Source organism: Topomyia yanbarensis, chromosome 2 (assembly GCF_030247195.1).
Source record: "Topomyia yanbarensis strain Yona2022 chromosome 2, ASM3024719v1, whole genome shotgun sequence".
In the NCBI taxonomy this organism is placed as follows: Eukaryota; Metazoa; Arthropoda; class Insecta; order Diptera; family Culicidae; genus Topomyia; species Topomyia yanbarensis.
In genome coordinates, this window is record NC_080671.1 from 19,552,433 (window position 1) to 19,577,800 (window position 25,368).

Sequence of the window (25,368 nt, forward strand, 5' to 3'; positions counted from 1 at the left end):
TGATCAGATTATTCGACAGCTTAGAGTTATTTTGTAGTTGGAGTAGTGGCAGTTTTTTCTTTAGTTTACCACAATTACCAATTCAGAGTTTATAGAAGAGGCTGCTAAAACAAACTAAACTCAGAAGCGATTTTCGCTTGCAACTACAGAAGTAGCCTTGGTTATTGTCGCTCGTAATATGGATTAGTACGGCAAATAGATAGAATATAGTAAATGTAGTCCAGAGTTATGAAACTCGATTCAGATCTTCATTTCGATCCCATATATTAAGCCTTTATGTTATTATATTTACCCAAGTATTTCTTCATTTTTCAAAAAAAAAATCCCAGGCGCACACACTACTACTGGCCTAAAGGAAAATAGCAGCGAAGAAATACTTGTTTAATGAATACTATGGGACAAGAAATTAAATAACTCCAAATTTAGTTTGTTCCTCATGAAGATACCCAAATATGCTACAGTCTCCTATTATCACACTCCTTTTAGATAGCGTCAAAACGATTGACTTTAGCAATATTATGTCTTTGAGAAAGTTTCTTGGAGTAGAACTCCCCTTCTTTCTGTCTTATCGGATTGATGATTAATCCCCTTAATAGTGAGTTACGAAATTTATTTTCTTCAATAATTCAGATAGACAAATACTTACTTCAGCAAAGTTGTAGAAAAACTCGTTACAAACATTTTACCTGAAGACTTCAACTCTCTAACTTTGAGCTTTTTGAGATATGGGACTTTATTTGTAAAAGGCCCCTTCAAAACTGTTTTTTCATCATAAGTTTTCTTCTAGATTTTTTCCATTATATAAATGTTCTAGAACATTGTTTGGACTATAAAACTGCTTGCATTTAATGACGGAATGTGACAAACTTCAGCTCTAGTATTGCCACAGAAGGCCGCCTTGGGGAGATCTGATTTTTCCAGTATTTGGTGTGCTTTTCTCGCACTTTAATTTGTTTATAAAGTGGTTTGCCCGTTTAAAAATTATCGGCATTGGAAAAAGAGCTATTTTCAATCAAAAAATGTGAATATCTCCACACATACTAGCGATAGCAAGTTTCCGTCTTCGGCAAAGTAAAGCAGTTTAATAGTCCAAACAATGTTCTAGAACATTTATATAATGGAAAATATCTAGAAGAAAACTTATGATGAAAAAACAGTTTTTAAGGAGCCTTTTACAAATAATGTCCCATATCTCAAAAAGCTCAAAAGTTAGAGAGTTGAAGTCTTCAAGTAAAATGTTTGTAACAAGTTTCTCTACAACTTTGCTGAAGTAAGTATTTGTCTATCTGAATTGTTGAAGAAAATAAATTTCGTAACTCACTATTAGCGGGATTAATCATCAATCCAATAAAACAGAAAGAAGGGGAGCTCTACTTCAAGAAACTTTCTCAAAGACATAATATTGCTAAAGTCAACCGTTTTGACGCAATCTAAAAAACCCCCTTTTTTGTTTTTTGGGACCACTGTGCGGCGTCAAGTAGAAAGATGCATTATGGACTTAGTTGAAATGGACACACAAGAATTAATTGATACTTTTCAAGAAAAATTATTCAATATATTTCCGCATAACTTTATAGGTGAGCAACAAGCAAACTACTTGAAACACATCAAAAGCAATTTGAAAGCTACAGAATGCATCATTATCTGTGATTTTTCGGAGAATTATTCTTTCGTTGTGCAGGATGCAGTTCAAGGCTTTCATTGGGTAAACGCTCAATGTACTATTCACCCTTGTGCGATTTATTTTAAAGACGAAGAATCGGACGATTTGAAGTTTACTAGTTTTATTGCAATTGCTGACATCACTAAACATAATCATGTCGCAGTTCGTTTATTTTTGACTCATTGTTTAGCGTTCAGAAAAGGCAAATTGCAAAGCTTACAACAGATTTACTTTTTCTCAGATGGATCAGGAAGCCAATACAAAAATAAAATGGCGGCATTTAATTTGTGCAACATGCAAAAAGATTTTGGCATTGATGCCGAATGGAATTTTTTCGCAACTTGTCATGGAAAGGGTCCTTGTGATGCTTTGGGAGGAGTATTGAAACGAAACGCTGCGAAAACGAGTTTGCAAGGCCATCATATAACAACAGCCCAATAACTTTATTCATGGGCTATTTCTAAGCCAGATTCAAAAATGCATTATCAGCTTTCTTCAGAAACCGAATACAGTAAAATGGAAAAAAGTTAAAAAAAATCGTTAGGGTGGATGTACCAATAGTCGCATGCTTAAGGAAAATTTTTGATAAAAAATCGATTAATAGACCTATGGGCAATGTTAATACATTAAACGAAAGCTTTCAGTCCCTACTTCATAGGAAAAATATAAAGATGGCTTAATAACCAATTTATGTATTCAAAACCGCTTGTACCACTATAGGAACACATGTACCAATAGTGGTGCAATCGCTAATTTCGGTTCCTATTGTTGCAAATCCCATTGCTTTCTTATGGGACTTGCAACTATAGGTACACTACATCAACTATAGGTGCAAGGGAGCTCAAAATTCTAAGAAAATCATTTTTTCAATAGTTATTTGAGCAAATTTCAAGGATAACTGTTTTATTGTCGCATAATTTTAGTGCGATGAAACGATAAAAAAATATTTGTTGATGGTTGGTACTTTAGTTAGGCGTATAATCCACTACTGCAACTATTGGTACACCTCAACTATAGGAGCACCCACCCTATACACGTGTAAAGCAAATTTCGGGAACACAGTCATTCAATAGTTTTAAGCCTCAAAATGAAAACTATATTATTGTCAAACGGTATTCATTTTCGACGGAAGAAATATGTGTTAAACTGTAGCTAAAGAAATGAAATACCTTGTGAAAAATAAAACGAATAGAGTTTTAAAAATGTTTTACTTATTTCTCTTCGTACTTCTTCTGGATTTTTGATACAAAAATAAATAATGCCGAAATATGACCCTTTTAAAACCACCTGGATTTTTATTGAAGTGGAATTTCTAACCAAAGATGACTCCCGGTAAAAATATTTTGAACGCGAGGGTCTGCAATGCCTGATTTTTTTTTCTACGTGGTTAATGGACAACCCCCAGGTTGAAACGAACGTTGCACCCAGCTTGTAAGTGAATCATAGATTTCTTTATTCACAGCTGGTGTGACTCGCTGGAAGTGTATAGTGAACTACCATGCGGTTACATCGTTTCCATGCATATGGGGTGTATACATAAAAAATCAAAAAATTATATCTCCGAAACCTATAGATCAGGTTCAAAAATATGTTTGGAGATGTTGTGTAGAATTGAATGATCTTTCAAATAAAAATATAAAAGTATGGAGTATTCAAGGCCCCTCGCAGTGAGAACCAAGAAAGTCCATTTAATGCTTATTTTGATCGTACAAAACTCAATATTTTTTAAGGTTAAATTTTTTTTTCTTGAAACTACACTTAAATACCTTTCATTTGAAAATCGGTTCAGTGGTTCAAAAGTTATGAATTTAAAAAAATCAACTTTTGAAAAATCACGATTTTTTTAACCCGTCTACCGTGGAAAGGAACACCCTAATTACGAAATAAAAAAATATGTATCTAATATTTTTCGGTAAGGAACGATTCTACCAAATATTGCTTAATTCTGAGAGATCGTATAACTTTTTTCATGGAATTGCTGTTATATTATAATTTGACTCTTAATTCTAATAATTCGCTTTAATATTTATTTTAATCCTATCTAACTAAATAATTAAAAGCGTTTTCCCCCATATTGTAACGGACTTACTTTATAACATCACAAAATATTCCCACAAGTCATAAAAACCAATCCCTACATGCACCAATGTGAATCCTTCTCAGGCCACAGGTCATAAAACCCAAATTCAACATATCCTTTAGTCAGGCCACTTGAAACGGGGCAACACTCATATTTTCCCACAGATCGTAAATTACTCGAACGATCGTTTTCAAATCCAACTTGCATAACCAGATGGGCGCATTCCAGTTAAACCATTCTGGGTCACACCACTTGTTATAGCAACATTCTCACTAGGTCATTATTATGCCAATGCGACAAATAAACAGCCTTGCGTAAGAAACAAGCACCGATAGCAACCGATGCACTCATACTTATTCATCGATTTGTTTTCCCTTTTTTACGCTACCCGTACATAATTATGTACTTTGGAATTGTAACTGACTCCTCCCATCTTGATGTACATAGAATAGTAAAGTCAGGTTAGCTAGGTTAGCTCTTAAGATTTTAAAACCGAATAAATCAGATGATGTTAAACCACCAAACCACTTACATCCTAAATGAAAATGTAAAGAACTTGCATATCCAAAACTTAACGGTAACGTTCCAGTCCAAAAATATATATTTAAATTAATCCTTAAACACGATAAAGCACAGTAAACCTGTGAAAAGTGAACGAAAGCATCGTATTTCTAGTTTTAAGATAGCTGTAAAAAGTTCCCTCTTATTACAAAAAAGAATTTCAGCATTCTATTCTCCTAGTTTCAAGATATCCAAAATAGAAAAAAAAAAAAAAGGATTTGGCACCACTAAGCTAACGCATATGTGCCTCTCAAATAAACGAACTGAATAAAAAAAAATTATTATCTCTAATTTAAAATCTTCAAAAGTCCTACGCGTTCGAACAATTCAAAATGTTGAGCAGTTCCTTTAGAAGAACAAATTATTGAAATATAGTCTATGCATTGTCCGGAATCCATGAATTTTGAAATAAAGATGTTAGCTGATAAATATGCTGAAAAACCTTAAAATACTGTTTAGAAAATATGATTTTCATATTCTAGGTAATCTTAGTAAAGCTCAATAGTTCGATCATGGTTAGATGTGAAAGCAAATATACAAATTTCAAATATCGATTTGAGGGCAAGCATAGCGTAGTTGCTAAGTCGATTGCCTTGTATGTAGCTCACCTTGCTTAAAAAGTTCCTTAATCTTAATAAGAGGCGACTGATCCTAAGGTTAAAACCTACATAATTAAAACAAAGCAATGAAAATATAATAGAGGCCGTTCATATACCACGTACACAAAAAAGCCTTCGTTTTTAACTCCCTCCTTCTCTTCCGTGGACAAGCGTTGCCAATTGCTGTACTTAATCCCAGTACGATGTCCACGTGGACTTTCCAATTTTTTACGGGTAGTTTAAAAAAAACTGGGTCTTCAGAATTTTTTTCTGTGTGTTAGACTACTATGGCGAAGAAGGACTAATTGAAAATCGTTCAAACTTCAACCACAGAATATCATACGCTTCTTTATTCTTTCGTTGAAATTTCCATAAAAATATCTCATTTCTGAACGACAATATGATCTTTTATATTTGCATTTTAAAGATTCATTATAGTAAGATAAAATTGAAGTAACCTATAGATTCTTCAATTGGCTCGTAATTTTAATCACAAGCTTTCAAATCCAAAATTAGTAATTTTTTACAAAATCGCAGAAGATTGAATCAAATCAGTCGGAGAGAATTTTTTTTCTTAGATTTTCTTTCGCACGATTTCCTTTGATTTTTAATGGTAAATACCATCACACACTATGCTGTTATAAACAGTTTAACTGTTTCAAAATCTTCAAAACTTTGAAGGTCAGCGCTCACTCCAATGCCGATACAAATTCATTTCTTAGTCTTATAAAATAAAATAATACAATGAATAGTCCACGTGTACATTTTCCATACCCCCACCCCCTCCCCATGGGAAAGCGTAGACATTATCGTGACTCCTAAAAATGTCTGCGTGGTATATGGATGGCCCCTTAAATTGAATTTGTAACAAATTCGCGTCACACCGAAGATTTGGTAATACTGCCAAAGTGCCAGACCAGACCAAAGCAGAGTTGAACTGGTTCACCATTTCCACAAATCGCCTGCCAGATCAAAAATATTAGGACAAACCAACATTTTATCGAATCTCGAACCTTCTCTGGGACAATAAATTTGGAATTTAGCGCATCATTGTTTGTGTCCAGGGAGTTGGTGGAAATCGGTCTCGTCGACTCTGCAACACGATGTGACGAGAAACTGCGGGTGAAGTTTGCTGAGACGAGTTTGTGTAATAACATTTTTCTCTTTATTCCGATTTGGTGGCCTCTACACCTTGTAAATATGTAGCCAAGAATATCTTGATTTTTTAACGACATCAAGGATTGTCATATTCGGTTGGCTTATGAATTCTTCGAATTCATGAATGTACATTGTTGTAACCTTCATTGTAAATAAGCAAAAATTAACAACCATAATGAATATTTCTACGATATAGGTATTTACTACAATAGTTCATATAACTGGAAATATTTTTTTAGGATTTTTGTTACACGTTTATTTGTGTAGGAATTGTGTTCACTAAGAACGTTTCAAGACTGCGTTCAGCTCAACTCATCAGAATTAATTATACATGAATTAATTCTAACAATGTTTAAACCCCTCCCAAAATTGATTTCTTGCTACAAAGGAGAAGGCGTTGATCTAAATATGGTGTTTTTCTGTGTAGGTGGTCTTAACGTGTGAACTGCCCGCGACCTAATAATCACAAACGAAGTAAAGAGTAAAATGCATCAAAAAATAAATAAATGATAGCCCTGTTTCAATTGACCCCACTCCATGTTAAACCAACGTCGGTTCATTTACTGTTCAAATTCCATCCTGAAATTGAGACTAAATCAAACCCAACTCCCAACGACAAGAGCAAGTACAACAAGGCCACTGCCAAAGCTCAAACAAACAAGGTTAACTCCCACCACACGGGACGAAGATTCTCCAGGCCGTCAATGTGCAAACGGTCCCCTCTGGTAATGGTGGTAAACCGTAGTGCGATGAGATAGACTTTCAAGCCTCCGGAGCTGCAAATGGCTACATCCCACCTAGAAGATACACTTTAATGCCTCACCAAACGTAAGGCAGAAAGAGCAACAGTGTAACGTGTAAAGCTGCTGAGGTTGCTCTTCCCGTGTAGTACGTACCTACTGAGGCGAACTTTTATCCAGTCAGTCAGTGGCGGAGAGGTTGCTACTAGCTCTCTATAGATTATAATGCGGCACAGAAGTACCTATGCATACTATTTGCCAAAGGCAAAAACGACGTACAAGTGGAGCAACAAATCCGCTTGTGGGACATAAATAGGCGATCGAGATGGCAGAGAAGAGGCTGCCTCTGTTTCCGGTATTCTCCCTCGCTGCATTTATCTGCATGTATTTATGCGGTTCACTTACAAGCACCGTTGTGTGTCGAACGTCTATGATACGATAGGCACACTTTGCATTCTGTCAAACAATCACGTGAATGAATGGTTCAGGATTGTGGTTGCATGATGGTTTTGAATGACTATACGTATACCTACATATAATTTCACCTGGTCTGTTCAGATCGGTTTTGAATAACGCTAAACATGGAGCTTAACATTTCAAAATTAAATCCCTTTCCCGAATTCTACACACATCTAAACATACTCACCTTCTGATGGAAGAATAGTACTGGTCCAGAAAATCCTTGGCATGTTGTAGTACGATATCCGGTTTCCTCGGTTCGGTTCCCGTGATATTGGGTAACATCACACTACCCGTGCAAAGTTCTCTGGTGCAGTGTAACACCTGTTGAAAAAAATCACAGAGAAAAAAAGAAAAGAAAAATGATCCATCTAAACTGATTCTTTCCTTTTAATGCAGCTAAGGTGTGCTACAAATTGCACCCCCATCTCGACAACATGCGGTTTTGAAAAATGAGCAACTTTAAGACTGGTGACATTTCAATTCCTTGCAGCACGTATGTATTTATGAACAAGTATATGTGTGCGAGTAGGAATATTTTTCATACGCGTAACATTATTCATTCTAAACATTGTTTCCACTGAGCTTTTTACATGAATATGAGCGATTTGTCTTTGTAAGTTGAGATTCTTGATGTGGGAACGGAACAAACATATTGGCTTACATTTCACGAACAATAGTTCCCTCTAATTCTGCCATCCTGTTTAATCAAGTCAGTCTCACTGACATGATTGTCATCAGTACAATATAAGCAAATATTCCAATCATCGATTACAATTCCTGTGAAACCGTGTATTTGGGAAAGCAATGTTACGATTTCCACAAAGGATAATGTTATTGCAAATTGTAGGCATTAATTATGGCTATTTAGTGCCAACTGCATGCTAAAGAAAGGGAAATATACGGTAAGCTAAGACTTTCAACTAACTTCTAGGTTAGTTAAGTGGACCAACCGAAAAGTTGTTCACTTTTCCCATCTAGATTTAAAATAATTCCAAATTATAAGTCCCTAGTTTTAAGAAGAACTGTTTGTCAAAATATCGGAACCTTCAAGCTAATGCAACGAGCCGTGTCGAATACAAGAACTGGATACTGTGAACTCATCTCTGGATCTGCACATTCACTATATACAGCGGCAGTAAAACGATTTAACTAAAACATTGACAAATATTTTACTACTCTATCATGGCACATCCCTTCAGATTATAAACATTACCAAACGATCATACGTTTCCATCGCAATGGTGAGGGTGGAGGCGCACGGTAGATACTAATTGGGAGTTAGTTTGTTATTTTTTATTTGAGATATACTGCATTTCTATGGATGGCTATTCTAGTTTCACTTTCTAGAATACCTATTTGGCATTTGAAAAGATATTGCTAGACTGAAATTTTACTCCAGTCACAGATCTATGACACTGATGCCAGAAAGGTTTGTAATAATAAGTTTCAAGCTTGTGAAAAAAGAAAATGAAAGTTCAACAACAGGATTATAGCACCAAGATTTCAGTTCAACTGAAACAATCAACACGTTTTGTCATCTACGAATTGAAGCCAACATTCCGCACGTCATTCAACTCCATAAACCGGAATCAATAATTTATCGCTCTGATCCCTTTTAAGATTTTACCACATACACGAAATAACACCATTAACAGTCCGCTGAATACGTTCAACATAAATCTTAAGTAACATGTAATTTCACCTGCCAAAACCGAAAAGTCACCAAAAGAAGAATGAAGAAAACGTTTCGGCTGACTAATGGTGTAAGGATTAGATGCGATACGCAGGAATATTGCTATATATGTACTGCGTGGTTTCCATTGAAAACATAAACTCTCACGAGTTCCGCAACACACACCCTCGCCTGCGGTCTTTCCCAGTGCGGAATCAAAATTTATTGGAAACATTCGAAGCGGTTCAAAGTTACTGACGTGTTATTTTACACGACAGGAAAAGTACTTCGAGTTTGAAACTGTAATCATTCTTCGATTACACGCATATGCTCCCCATGTTTTCTTCAGTTTGGGCGCTATTTTTGTACTCGCCATGTGGAACTTTTTAGGACTTTGTCGAGATTTGAGTGGCTATTATAAGAATTGTTCCACACCGAACTGTTATTTTCCTATCAAACTTTATTCATCAATGGTAACACTATTTGTTGAAACCCATTTAAAGAATAACGAGCAAAAATATCTTGACCAACTTTCAACCTACATCAACTGATTAACAATTCGTCCCATTGCTACGTATTACCGGATATTGAAACATGACCCAAGCTCAGACGTATCAAATAATGACAGAAAAAAATGTGCGGTGTAGCCAAAATTAGCAGATTCCGATGGAAGGTAAAAATAACAAAAAACGGATCTCGCACACTTTTTCCCACGGCTGTCATACCTTCGTCAGCCTGTGTTGGAAGCAAATTGGATTGTTTGGATCGATTTGGAGCTTGATTCCGCACAAGTAAACGGTTTGATTTTCTGTCAAAGAATTTCCGATTAATTTTCGTGGGTCGTTTTTTCTGATAATAAACCAAATAAAAAATCGGTTCGATTCTCGTTAACAATTTATCATACAGCTTAGAAGAAGCGACTGCGATGGTCCTTTTATATTGGAAAATAAATTGTAGCTAGGGAAATGCCGTTTTCAAAATATCGGCCCACGTTTGGTTGATTCACGTCACGTACGTATTCAAGCGAGACATGGTTTATGTGAAATATTTCAGAAACTTACAATTGTTACAAATTGTGAATAAACACTTCATTTTTTAAGGAACTCAAAAAACAAAGATAATAATGAAATTTTCAGAGTTTTCGTCATAATAAAAGCTTGAGGGTTCTGTGATTTCGGCAGCGTCTATTCAGGGCCTAAGCCGTAATTTTAAAGCCACCATCAACTTGTGCATTATTTATTAACAAAGAAAAAAGATTTTCGGCCGCTTTGATTTAAAGAAACACTATCTCTTGTTTTGTTAAATATATCATTTAGTTGAAAAAGTAGAAAGAAAATTATTAGTGTTTGAATTGTACACAACACCCTTCTCATTCTGAGCTGGTCACGAGTGCCTAATGAAACCTACTGTTTGCGAAATATATAAGGTGTTTGATTCATAGTTAAGAACCTTTGGAGAGATGATTGATTGTCATATTTGGAGAAAAAAATCGTTCTACACATACCATGAAATCTCAACCGTTACTAAGTTATTGAATTTTTTGTGTTAAAAACTTAGTTGTCTTAAAATAACTCTAACTCCAAAAATATACTTTGTATTTTAAATCTTTTAGATCCATCGGATAGGTGAGAAAATTTCCTATTGAAAAATGTTCTCAAATATTTCAGCTAATGAGGTTAAGTAACCTTTTCACAGTAATTTATATAAAATTTAATAATTTTGATCGATTTTTCGTTCGTTTTGCGAAAATCTGAATATTTAACATCACCATTTTAATAATTCAAATTTTTAGTCTTGAAGAGTTGCATAATTTGTTCTTTGACATGAATCACTTATCTTTTCTTGTTTTCATGTGTTTGGGGTACTGAACTTGAATATTTTTATCTCATATTCACTTATACTAGCTCTTATTGAAAAGTATGGCACTTATTGCACCTTTTCTAATTTTCATTGGAAAGTCAGGAAAATTTTGCAGAGAAAAATGTATTAATACCTTTCAGTTAAGTGAATTTAGTATTCTTTTAGAAGTTATTTAGTTTAAAGTTAGTGTTATTATTAGCATTTTCGTTATTTTCTTAAAATAGTAATAATAAAAAGCACCATTATTATCATGGAATTAATGCATCTCAGCAAGTTCTGCAATTCTTTTTTTGAATTCATTCAATTATCTCTTTTATTTTCGAAGCAAAATCTTTTTAACACCTCGTTTCATATACAAAAACAACGATTCCGAATCCACTACATTTGTGATGAGGTCATGCTGTGTTAACTATTAAATTGCAGCGAAATGAAAAGCGATAGGGATAAAGTGTCAAATAACAAGTTGTAGAGAATTTTAAGGGGCACCAAATGAACAATAGTGACGATAAGTTTAGTTGATTAATAATAAGAATAATTACAAATCTCTCCAAAAACGCTTTGAGTTATTACTAGTAAAAAGTGATTTAGTACACTTAACTAAAAGATATCTGTACATACATCGAAAGGAAGTTTTCTCAACTTTCCAATGAAGCCCTGGTAAAAACAATATAAAGTATATTTTTTAGATTAAAGTCATTTAAGCACTTGCAGGTCGATTACAGGAAAAGTTTAGAAGTGAAATTACAAGGAAACGAGAAGAGATAAGAATATCATGTTAAAAAAACAAATTATAAATCGTCCTTAAACCAAACTTTTGGAGAATAGATATTGCTATAATCATAATTCATTATTTTGAGAAAATTTACAAAAACCTCATCAAAAACACCAACTTTTAAATACTTTACAACTAAATGGTAATTAAAACTAATTAACTGAAAAATATGAGAACACCACTCAATAGAAAAATTTCTCACGTGTCCAATGGAACTAAGAATTGAAATACGAGGTATACTTTTTGAGTTAGAGGTATTTTAAGATAAAGTTTTTTACACAAAAAGTTCAATAACTCTGTAACGGTTGAGATTTTATGGTACGTATAGAACGATTTTTTTCTCCAAATATGACAGTCAATCACCCCTCGAGAGATTCTTAATATGAACCAAACACCCTGTATAGTGAAAAAGAAAATACGGCTTTTGCAGCAATTGGAAGTCGACTGAATTGAGTCACATCAAATAAGCTATACTACTCAGGGACCGTTCATAAATCACGTAACGCTTTTAGGGGGGGAAGGGATGGACAAATTGTGACATGTTTTGACATATGGGGGAGGGGAGGCATTTGTTACGTAATAGGGGAGGGGGGATAGAGAAATGTGTGACAATTTGTTACATGGAGGGAGGGGGAAGCCAATTTTGGGCAATTTTTGCGTTACGTAATTTATGAATGGTCCCTCACCAATTGAGCACACTAAAAAATGCTAAAATGCACGTGTCGGGGCAATTTATTATCTTAAATACATAATCTATCGGTTCTCACAGAAAAGAGAGACAAGTCTGTCTTTGCCAGGAGACATGTTGGTAGATTTGAGTGATTCGTAGGTATGCTACCTATGCTCGACTCCTGCCAGCAGATTAGCCCGCAAGATTTTAAGCCAGTTTCTAATGACCCTGCCACTTCTCCGATCTGTATATTTCACATCCTTGCTCTCACTTCAGTACTATGGCTCTAAATTTTCATAACTTTGCCATCTCTAGCTAATTGAATGTCGTTAAAAAGTAAACAAGAAAATGTGACTACATATTAGTCGAAATAAAAATATAAAAAACATAAGATTGAAGATTTGTAACGGTATCATAAAGATACGAGTTTGAAGGAACACACAATTGTTACCCGTTCAGTTCAATTTCCATTAAAAATCTTCGTTCACTGGAGCAAGGAGTTATTGACACTGCCAACCTTGTGCTTGAGTAGATCCACGCATGACAAAGACGAATCGGTGAATACACCGTCAATCTCAACTTTGCGAGCGTGCATGTATACGTAATAGTCCTGAATAAAAGGCTTGTCACCAGTGATGTCATTTGCTTTCTTTATATAGAATAACACAATTAGGAGCATATCTAGACGAACTTTCGAGATATCTGTCAAGGCTGTCAATTTTTTTCCACAGATTTTTTGAAATCATTATCGGAATATTTTTGATCCGAAAGAAGATCAGACGACCGAGTTCATTCTTGTTCGACATCCATCTTACCATCAGCTAGGTCTTTTCAGAAGAGTTTATTTATACACAGTCCTAGAGCCCGGTGCAAAGTAGAAACTAAAAAAATACGATAAAAGTAACACAAATTGCGGGAGATATAACAAATTGAAAGGCAAGTCAGAGTACCGGTTTACTGGTGTCGAAAAAAATGTCAAGTTCTTATGTCAACTTGAAAAAAAAATTTTTCGAAAGAAAAATTTCCTTTGAAATTCTCAGTATAAAAATTAAAAGTACCAAAGATTTTTCTAAAAGAACTGAAAGATGATACAAGATCCGAGAATTTTTTTTCGAGAGTTGTCCTACTGGAGCTGTAGAGCTAGGTTCTTGGAAGGGCTTCCAGTCAGAATGACACACTATAATTGCAGACGAGACAAGCAATGTCGCCCACTAAAACACTTCTTAAGGCCAATTGCAGCGGGCCATTATTCTGAATGTGATATTCATTGTACGGTTCAGATACGTGCGTGCTTAGAGACTTCGCCATCGCGTGTATCATCGCAAAGGGCTCGAGCATTCGCAGGTAACGTGTTCAATCGCGTGTGCGTTTGTATGTCGCGTGTGCTATCGTGTATGTAACTTCGCGTGCATGAATTCTATTTTATAACCGTGTGTCTTTCACATATTCGCGTGTATTCTTGGATGATCGCGTGCGGACCGTGAATCTAATACTTAATTTTCGGTGTACGGCTCAGATGCTAAACGAAAAAAGTGAGATCTTCCATATCACTAAAGTTTCCTCTCATGTCGCCATCGAAGGTGGTGTCTAGTGTATATAGGTGTATACACACATCCTAGTCAAAAAATAGTGCGATGACTGCTATTTCACAAATGCTTGTTTTTTATTCAATTAAAGTGCATTCACGATCTTACCTCTGACGTATTGTTTCTCATATAGGAGAGTACAATTGCGCTTTGTGACTAATTCAAAAAGAATATTGATTAATTTATTAACAATTATTTGTAAAACAAAATTATGTAAAAAGAATGAAAATTGGAGGGGCTATATCCGTTGAACTGAACCTGTCCTTAATTTTTACACTGCTTGTCTCTACAATCAATGCCTTGATAGATGTTGTTTAGAGATTTCTATTTGAATGAAAATTGGCGGTCTAGTTATTACCATAAGAAAGATTAATCTGTTTATCTATTGCGTAGATTGCTGTAATATGAAAATGATTCGGGGCAACGGTTGACAAATGTGTCCAAATTTGCCGATCAAAATATTTTCTACAGAATTTCTTTTGAAGCACATAAATCTTTTGAAAAAAATGGTATATCTTTTTCCTGGAATTCCCAAATCTCGGGAAGGAGCAAATAAAAATAAAAATGGTAAATCTTTTTTCCGTTCTCCTCTGCATCTTTCGCGCAAGGTTGTTTATAGTGTGCTGTCTGATTACCGCATTTGCATGTGGGAGTTTGCCCCTTATGAATGCATCTGCATAGTGTAGTTTGTTTAATAGTAGTTCTGCGAGTTTCAAATTTTATGGTCAAGTAGGAGGAAATTGGCCTTTCAAATCGTATTCTCACATGGTGTTATTTTTTTGAATAACTGGGTCAACTGTGGTAACTTTAAGGTTATGTGTGTTCGGCTATGCAGTCTGCGGTTTACCACTATTTTGTCTTCATCCGACGTTTTGGTCCATTTGGGACCATAGCAACGTGATTTACCAGATAGACTGTTCTTATTGTAGATGCTCGTACATAGGCATGACTAGCACAAAGTTAAAAAAACGCATCAGTGGTCATCGGTCCAACATGAAAAAACATCCTCTACGATTCCCCGAGATTGAGTCAAAAGAACTCAATTAAAGGTAGTTATTCGTTTGCGTGTACTATGTCAGATGGTTGAAATCTATTCAACACGCATTGCTATGCAAAAGAATAAGAGTTTCGATCTGAAAATCGATATGGATACGATCGAAGCGGCGAAATGTAAGTACACGGAAAAAAGTGTTCCGTGAAAAATGATTTTCAATGATGATTTTAGTTTTGATTTCAACAGTTGGATGGACAAATGACAATAGCTTGGTGCAAAACAAGACGTCGGATAACAGAGTACACATTATCGGTGAAAACATTAAAAATCAATGTAACAACAAGCATAATAAACTTCCTTTTTAGAATCCTTGAAAAAGGTCCCAAATGGACCGAAACGTCGGATGAAGACAAAATAGTGTTTTTGTAAACCGCACACTGCATATCCGAAACACATAACCGTATCATCACCACAGGTGGGATACCCGGGAAGAAGTTCTTCCAAGTATCAGGTGTAACGAATTCTGCTTCTCCGTATTGCGATATTCATTTTGCAATTAGCTCAGGTGGAGGACGCGGTGATAGGTCATGTAGCCTTACCTCTATAAAGTCATTTTCAATATAATAATATTGAATATATTAATTGCAACGTTGTGACTTTCATCCACGTGCTTCAAGTCGTTCTGCAAATCGAAACGTTTAGCTTGGGTTAACGTCTTGAATGACATCCATACTGCATTGCGGAAATGATGATCCTGAACATAGGCATTGTGATGGAGCAGAGCTCTTTCGTCAACATTACTCATGATGGCAAAAATAAATATAATGTTTTCTTTGTTCTCAAGACAATGCACACTAGATCGTGTTTCGAGTTTCTGGTTCGTTCACTTGGCACGATTGTGCGTCTGGCTCAGGCAGAAGTAGAAAGTAGACTGGTGGCACAGTATTTGAAATATCCAGTACACCGCAACGGTACAGTTCAAAAGACCCCAACTTCCTGTACAAACTTTCCCCAGACGCCTATCCATTTAAACAATAAATGAAAAATTTCTCTTTATTTATGCATATATCCCTTTAAATCAAAATTGACCACCACTATATAACCGTACTCAAAAAATAACGAAACGTTTCCGAACACCACCAAATGTAATGACCAATAGTTGCGTCGTAGATATCAATGTTCGTTTTTTATTTCGTCCCTCTGTCCGCCTTCTCTTTCGACAGGCAACACAACCGATGCTTAGTGCACAGAACAATTACAGGGCTAGTGCTACGATCATACTGACCGCTAAGAATCCTTCTTGACTCGACGATACGACGAGTGGCTTAAGCGACAAGCGTATTCCCCTCTGAGCCGCCAGACCACCTATGCAACCAATTCAATTACATGGCGCACTTGAAGAAGTTTTTAAGATTAGTTTCTTAATACCGAACATAAAACCAATTACTCTTCAAAACAGCTTCGAAACAGTCATAAACCGTAAAGTTTGAACGATGCATTCTTATATGATGTCGTAGATCTGCTTAAAGAAGCTTTATGATATGGCGACCATATGTTATGACGAGTTTTGTCGATAATATAAGTGGTCAGTTTTCAAGAATTCGTCAATCACATAAAACTACATGATCTTGTCAAAAGCGATGATAAAACTTGATTCACTCAGTCAAGCCAATTAGTATTTGGATTTTGTTTTTTTTTTGTTTTGGGTATAACAGTTTTGATTTACCTAGAGAAATATTGTAAAGACTACTGAAAACAATTAGTTATGAAATATGATGATGTATAGCTTTCGTGTAGAAAATTCTATTTTGTTTTATATGATGAATAATGCATATGTGTCAGAACGCCGACGAGTACAAATGACACATGACTAAATAACTGATATCAGTGACAGAATGCATGTGCAGGGCTGTTCAACTCAATGTTCAACTAAAATGTCATAAAATCCGAACAAAAAAATTAAACAAACTCTGTACAGATACCGAGGTAGGTAGATGATTCTTTCGGCTACACTTGTCATGATAACTGATGTTCAACACTGTGCCATATGGGATGATTAATGCTATAAGCTGGATTACGAGGATTCAACTACAAGCGAGCTCAAACAATTTATTTTCCTAACTGATTGAATGCCTTTTTCCGAAACCTATCCAATGCCAACAAAACGGGTTCCGTAAATAGTACCTACATTTTTTTTCTATCCTACAATAAAAACAACAACAGCATCCCGAAGGAGGCTAACGAACAGCTTCTCGATGATAAAAGACACATTTCAAGCAAAGCCAAAGAGTGGGATTCCTGTTCAACGACTTGTTCAAACATAACTTTGGACATTACCCTTATCCAGCATTGGCTCGTCAGTTTTCTTCGTTTGCTCGTTGAAGTATCCCCCGTGAGCATTTCGGGGTTGAGAGCCACTCTAGATGTTTTCCCTTTTTTTCCTTAAACACACAAAGGATTTTCCATCTACGAGTTCAGCGCTTGTGAGCGCTGCAGGCGAATCGAAAAAAAAACTAGAAGCGAACATTTCTATTCGAGCGTTCAACGAAAGTGGCCCCAAGCTTGAGGTGTAGTTCTTACGACTGAGCATCATGTAAAGAGTTCCGATCGAGGTATCATCGTAGGGAGAACACTGCTCGTTTCATTTGTGCAGCGAGTTTTCTGCTGCATTGCTGGCCCTTGTGTCCATTTAAGTATAACATTGAGTGTTTGTCGTAAAACAGTTGTTGAATCGTTTCATATTCCACATTAGCAATTTGAGGGATCCCAAAGCAATTTCAACATTAATTTACCCTCTAGCCAGTGGCGGTGAAAAATGTGATGAGACTGTGCCGCTCGTGTGCCATCTAAAACGAGGTAGAACAAAACTTGTCGTCGTAGTAAAACTCCAAGACGAAAAACAATTCCGCTTCCCCGGAATTTCTTCACAGTGACATCAGTTAATATCTACCGCCTCCATCGCGCGCTCACTGCCTTGCAGTGTAGATGAGTAATATAGTTGCAAGCGCTGGCAGGCACGAATTGTACGAGCAAGGATAAATTAGAATTCATATCACATTACATCGCATAAAAGTGTCACGCAGGCTTCCCTCGTTTAACTAACCGTACATTTTTGCTATATAGTTTAGTGGCAACGACAACGACGCGACGGAACGGTCCCGGTGCAGCATTTTTTTTTTCAGTTGAACCACCTGTCGCCCACGTGGGAATGCTTCCTTCCGTTTCGTTCACACTTTTCCGAATGATGACGACTTGGCGGCGGCGGGATGTCGCGCGCTGTCCGTCAAATGAAGCATTATTGGATGTTCAATACACGCGGTGAGTTGAAATGTTGCGGTGATGGTTAGCGTTATGAAAACAATGGATTAGTTTCATGTTTACTAAAAGTCTTTGAAATTTTCAATGATCGAGTCAATAAAATGTATTACATATTTATCAAAAAATAAGAATTATGAGGGAACTCAACAACTATCTTTCGGTATTCTATATTTCTGAGAACGTTATTCAAATGCACAATTTTTTTTTCCAGAAATGAAAAAGCACAACGTGATGAAAAAGTCAGAACGTCATAACAAATCAAAAGTTATCTACCGTTACTAACAGTTAACATTAATCAAAACCACATGTACACTCCCGTACTATCAAAACTCCGTCGCAAAGAGCCTCAAATAAATGAGAAAAGATTGCGACGAAAAAATGCTGCACATTACTTCCCTTTATTGCTCATGTCACAATGGACGGCTTCAGGAGAGCAGCAGTAGTCGATCGATGTGCAGTTTTTTTTCTTCGGCATCACACCACAATTCATTAAAAACCTTCACTTCCCCACCACATTTCCCAGGAGGACTGAGAACGGAATATTTAGCACTAGTGTCATATTTTCTGTTATCCTCTTCACCTAACTAACCCACAGTGCACTGTGATCCCAAAACCGTCTTTAGGAAGACAAAACAATTTGCTGTTAAGTTTAACTCTAGGTTGTCTAATTTTATGGTAATTTTAGGAAAGGTTACATATTAGCGCTATTTGGGGGATCCTACAATAAACTGAAGCTATGTACCACCAACTTGTAAAACAATCAAATTAAAGCAACTTTGCTGAACGAACATTATATGTATCGCTCATGCCTCTTGCGTTCTGATTCTTTGATAAATATTGTGGGGTGGTGCATGGAAAATCGGTTTTCTAGTATAATAGAGAGAACAAACATTTATTAGGACAATTCAAAAATTATATAACAATTTTAGGAGAGAGCAGTTTTTAAAAAAGAGACATTTTTTGTTGCTGTAAGTTAGAACGTGACGTAACATTTTCTATTGAAGAATATTATTAAAATAATTCGTTAAGTACTAGAGGAGAGGGAGATGAATAAATTTGTCACATGGGAAGAAGGGAATTATATGTATAACCAATAAAGTTGCATCCAAATATTTAAAAAAGCCAAATAATGAACAAACATTAAGTTTTGGAGCTTATGGAAACTTGCATTGTTCTTATATTCGTTGAATAAATAATAAAATGCATCATTCTTTTTTTCATGAGCTGTTCGTCAGGAGCACATATTTTCTTCTTGGACATGTACGTAAGCACTATACATGTATGTAAGAGCTAATCTAAGTTGATGTACGTTATTCATACCTTAAAGGGTTATATACAAAGTTGTGGTGATAAAATGAGCTAAGTTCGTGCTTTTTAGACGGTGTTCTTCAAATTTTATTTGAAAAAGCGAAAGTTACTTCGTTAGGAGTACTATCAAAGATAGTAAAAAACAAGTTGAATTACATTCTTTTTACAAAATTCAAAACTTTTTGAGCGACTTCGCAGAATGTCACAATTAATCTTCTTAAGACAGGTGTCTTCCGTTTAATTCCACTATATTAATAATAATGAAAAACAATTGCTTTTCACCATCAATCAGATACTAGTATTTCAACTATTACTTGTAGTCTTCTTCAGTGTTCATATCAGTCTAAAGAAAATTGCTATTTTAATCATTTGTAATTTATAGGTTGTACGTAGAGAAATTAACGCAAGCTGAGTTTCCGCATACCACACATTCGGTCTGCTTCTTTTATTTGAGTTCAGATGTATTGAAGTATATACAGTAGAAAAAAAATTAATCGAGTTTGATCAGCTTCCAGAGTAATTCTACCACATCTAAAAAGTTCAAACATTTACGCTCTTACCATTCTAGGCCATCACCGCCAAAAATTTATTTTTTTGAAGTGATAATTTATGCCTAACGTCCATTACACCAATCGTCCATTATGCCTAACGTATTTATGCCTAACGTACGTATGCCAAACATCCGTATACCTAACGTATTTATGCCTAATGGGGTACACCCATCAAAATCAATAATATTATCGCTGTCCGGAGAGCCGAGGGGCATACACTGCTCGATTCAGTTCGTTGAAATTGGGAAATGTTTGTATTTATGTAAGGGGACCCGGGGCTATTAAAACAGTGGAAGTAATTCGGACCTCCTCGATTTCTCAGAAAATTGCAAGATTTTCTGATGTATATATATATATATATATATATATATATATATATATATATATATATATATATATATATATATATATATATATATATATATATATATATATATATATATATATATATATATATATATATATATATATATATATATATATATATATATATATATATATATATATATATATATATATATATATATATATATATATATATATATATATATTCGTGGAACCGCTATTCTGAAGCATTAATTTTGAGAGTTCAAGTTGTTTCTTTGTTCTTTGCAGAAAGAAGATATAACGTGTTTCGTTGTTTTGCCATTCTCAAAACAAAAATCATTATAATGGAAAAACCGTGATTAAAGCAACAAATAAAAGTGAAAAAATAAAAGATAAGTGTTTTGGAAAGCTTGAGGCTCCTATTTTGTGGAATAATTTTTGTTTGGGTGAAAACACAGATATTTTCGAGACACTCACCACTTTTGTGCGATATGAACGTACGGGACTATTCGGATCCCCTGTTCCGTCAACCACCGTTCAGCGGCCTGCGGCTGCGCTCACCATTGCACACGCCACAGCAAAGAAATTACATGGGCCGCCAATCGACAGCAGTGACATACCAGATTAAGTTTTTGTAAAGCAATTTATTATTTTTTGCTTCTTAAGGAGTGTCTCTTGTAACTAATTCACAGGTCAACATAATTCCATTGTAAATAAATTAAAGAAAAATGACGGTCTGAATTGCCCCGTAGGGAGGTCCGAATTACCCCTACATTGTAAAAGTATGGAAAAACGTAGAGGTTTGCAAATCGTCGCCTAGCGCTGCCATTGAGTGGTGCAAATGAACCTTTTATGGCACCAAAATGTAGCTGAGGTTTCAAACTATCCACCTAAAAGGACGATTTGCTTAAGTAGGTCTGAATAGCCCCGGGTTCCCCTATGTGTGTATGTGGTAAAATCTTTGCCTCTGTTTCTCAAAGATGGCTACACCGATTTGCCTAAACTTCAAATGAAAAGTACAACCTTCCATCGGCTGCTAATGATTTTTTGTGTCGATCAGAGTTCCCGTTCCGGAGTTACGGGTTGAATAGTGCGGCCACACAACAATTTTCTATATAAACTGGTACCAGCATGATATCAAAATTGCATAGTCTTTTGGTATTTTTCGTAGTCTTTTGGTGTTAAAAATAGTGATAGCGTTATTTATTTTAAAATAATATCGAATTTAGAACGAGAGAAAAATTCGTTTACTTCAACAAAAATACGCATGATTAAAAATACAATTTTTTTTGAAAGTTTCTGGAACAACGCAGGGCAGACGTTTCCTTATTCATTTACGAAAAAGATGTGTGGGTAATGTCTGCGACATGACCGGAGAGATGTAGAATACATAAGGAACACGTTCTTCAAATATGTTGATACTCGTTGGAATTTTCGAACAAAAGGTGATTTGGGCGAGGAATATTTCAAATTATTCTTTACAAAAATGATGGTGGTCCTGAAAAGGACCGTTTTTGTTGGCTTTGTTGGCCTTGGTGAGGGAGATGGCTAACGATGAAATGAATTGTTAGCATGAGGAAGTCGCATAGTACTGGCCAATGGCAGAACAGATAATAATTGATTCCTGAAAATCAATTTTTCTTTATTCATGTAAATTTTACATACTTACAAATCTAATAGAAGATTCCTGGTCATATTTCTGAATCATTGGTGCGAACATTGTGTAATTTGGTTAAGTAAAATGAAAGTTACAAACTGTCCAAACTCAAACCTTCTGTTCCTTCCGAAATATTGAAATGGGTGGCAGCCAAAAAGCTCGAATAGAAGCATGCGACTTTAACGTTTCTCTTAAACACATGCAATTGAAGGGTGTTGCTAGATCACTAGAGGGATGGTGAGGGAACACGCGCATTCGTTTTGGTTATATTGATAATAGCAGCAGAAAGGAATGGAAAAGCAGTGCACGAAACGAGCGAGAGGATAATTTAAATTTTTGCTCCGTGTGCAAGCTACTTCTTTCCACACAACGTATTATGTTGCTTGTTGAAAATTTGTTACACATCTTAAAATCAAAGTTTCAGTTTAACTCTCACTAGAACACAATTGATTGGTCCTGAAAAGAACCGTTGCTTTTATTGTAATTTACGCCCACTCCCAGCGGACACTGTGAGCCAGTTTGATTTCTTTTGCGAGAAAGTTACGCGTACTTGGCGCACTATTTTGTATCCTTAAACAAACCGACCAAGTAGGCATCACTGGCTTCATTATGGCTGAGTTTTGTAAGCGTAGCTCGACTTTGAAGTAATACACAACCTTACGAACCAGACGCTGGAATGTTAGCCAGCGGATTAGTTGCTCCGTTTCCCTTTAGTTGGGACGAAATACTGGCATGGCGCAGTTCCTGATCGGTAGTTGGTTGCGATGGGTACCAGTAGCTGGGGTACTTTTTCGGACCGTTATCATTGCCAACTGCTTTTCTCCGGTGGACTGGCTGCTTGGTAGTGCTTGAACGAATACGAATGATGAGAAAAACCGACCGACCAATATTCTTATATGAACACACGAGAAAGCACTACTATCGCTCTCTCGCTCGTTTTCGTGCCATTCCTGTGCCTTTCCTTTCCGTTCGGTTACCAATACTAGCATAACCAAAACGAATATTCTGTCTTTCCATCTCCTTAGTGGCCAGTGCTAGCAAACTTGCATGTTCAGTTTTTCAATAACAACATTCCAACAATATTTTCAAAGAATGTTGCAGATTTGAAAAGAAGGAAGGAAAAGATTTTCACAAATTTAAATTCTTTTGTGTTATTTGTTAGCGCTGATAAAGGCTATTTAGTTTGCTACTAGCAAGGAGCTGCACAAACTAGAGATGGGCGAAACAGTTCACTTCGAAGAACCATTCCCGACTGAACAGCTCTGTAAAAAGAACTAGTTCAGATGAACCGTTCTTCCGTTCAGCTGATATTTTACTTGTATCTAGCGAATGTCTCTCAAAACATTCGATTCTTGGAGAGGAACCAAACAGATGGTGCCCAAACTATTATACCCCTGTATGCTTAACAAGTTCATCAAGGGTAGCGATTTCTTCATGATGTATAACTAGAGAAATAGAGAATGTGATGAGTCGTTCTTCGCCGGTTCCATTCTCGGAGAGCACAGAGAGCGGTTTGTGGGACGGCAAGTCGGTTCATTTTCATTCGTTCACCTAAAAATCGGTCCGAGAAATTCGCCAAACGGCTTTGGGTCAGGTTCAGTTCATTCGCTTTGAAGAGAATTGTGAACTACCGTTCTTTTAAAAAGAACTTCCGTTCGCTCATTCTCTTCGAAGAACCAGTTCACTTGAACCGTTCGCGAACGAATGGCCCATCTCTAGCACAAACAAATCGATTTATGCAGTTAATCAACGGAGGCTGCCAAAAAGTTCGAATAAAAGCATGCGACTAGTGTACTTTGCACGTTCTATATTTTTTCAATACTAGAGAGGATCGATAAAATAATTCAAAGTGTAATAGCAACATGCAATTGTGGCAACACTGGCCATGAGAGTGTGGGGGAACACGCACATTCGTTTTAGTTATGATGGTATTAGCAACAGAAAGGAATGGAAAAGCAGTGCACGAAAACGAGCGAGAGAGGATAATTTAAATTCTCTTTCTTTCTTTCCACACATCGTATTTCTTATATAGCTTTCTGAAATTATTTGTTATACACCATAAAATGTAAATTTCAGTTTAACTCTTATTAGAACACAATTAATTGGTCCTGTAAAGAACCGTTTATTGTTTTATTGCGGGAGCATAATTCAGACGCACTCCCCGCGGACACGGTGAGCCAATTTAATATATTTGGCCTGAAAGTTATGCGCTTGGCGCACTATTTTGCATCCTCGAACAAGCCGACCAAGTAGGCATCGTTGACTTTTCGGGGCATCATTATGACTAAGCTTTGTAAGCGTAGCTCGACTTTGCAGTCCTGTACAATCTCACGAACTAGACGCTGGAACGATAGCCTACAGATTAGTTGCCCTTTAGTTGGGGCGAAATTCTTGCAGGGCGACAGTTCCGATGAGTCACCAGTAGCTGGGGCACTTTTTCGGACCGTCGTCATTGCCAACTGCTTTCCTTCGGTGGACTGGCTGCTTGCTAGTACTTGAACGAATACGAATGATGAGAAAAACCGACCGACAGATATTTATATAATCGCGCTCAGCATTGCCAATATTTTTTTCAAAAAAACTGGAACCTTTCTAGAAAAAAACTGGAAAAAACTGGATGCTCGAAAAAAACCTACTTTACCCTTGTAATGTTCAAGTCAACGATTCAATGAACGTAATTTTAAGTAAACACGTATGTTCCAAACCTTTTATTGAAAATTTGAGTCGGTTTTTTGATATTGTTGTCCAAATTAAAAAAAAAATAGCATTTGAATTTGAATGTAATTCTAATAGTTACAGTCGAATTTTACTGTTTTGAAGGTTTTCAATCTACACACCCACAAAATCCTAAATTTAAGACCATTTGCTAAACTTGAGGATGCGCTTAATCCTTTCTTACGATACTATAGCAACTAGCTGTAAATGCAACAAATGTTCATCAAAATATTTGACACAATGTACTGCACCCTTTATGTTTGAGTAAAATTCATTTGAAAACGAATCAAAATGTACATTCCTATACCGTTTTACTCACAAGTGGTATAAAAAGAGTTCAGATCACGGTGGATTAAAATATTATTCAGCAACACTCTGCATCATCCCATCGCTTGCTTGAAAATTCTGTGAATCAAGTTACAATTTGTGAGAAAGAAAACTAAATAAAAAAAAACTGGATAAAACTGGCTAAAGTTTCAAAAAACTGGAAGATTTTTCCGATTGTCTGTTTGACTGGATGTTGTAAAAAAAACTGGAAGAATCCAGTTTAAACTGGAAGGTTGGCATCGCTGTCGCGCTAATATGCACTACTATCGCTTTCTCGCTCGTTCTCGTGCCGTGCATGAGCCTTTCCTTTCCGTCCGGCTTCTAATGGCCTAACCAAAGGAATATGCC

The 25,368-nt window shown here is 36.1% G+C and overlaps 1 protein-coding gene across 1 annotated transcript in view; it reads right to left on the bottom strand.

The window, feature by feature from the left end:
• Positions 1–25,368, bottom strand: part of LOC131683240 (nitric oxide synthase) — a 251,568-nt gene that overhangs the window by 100,431 nt on the left and 125,769 nt on the right. The window contains exon 4 of the mRNA XM_058965073.1: positions 7,448–7,584. Coding sequence (XP_058821056.1) covers positions 7,448–7,584 — 137 coding nt within the window. The remainder of the gene's footprint in view (positions 1–7,447; positions 7,585–25,368) is intronic.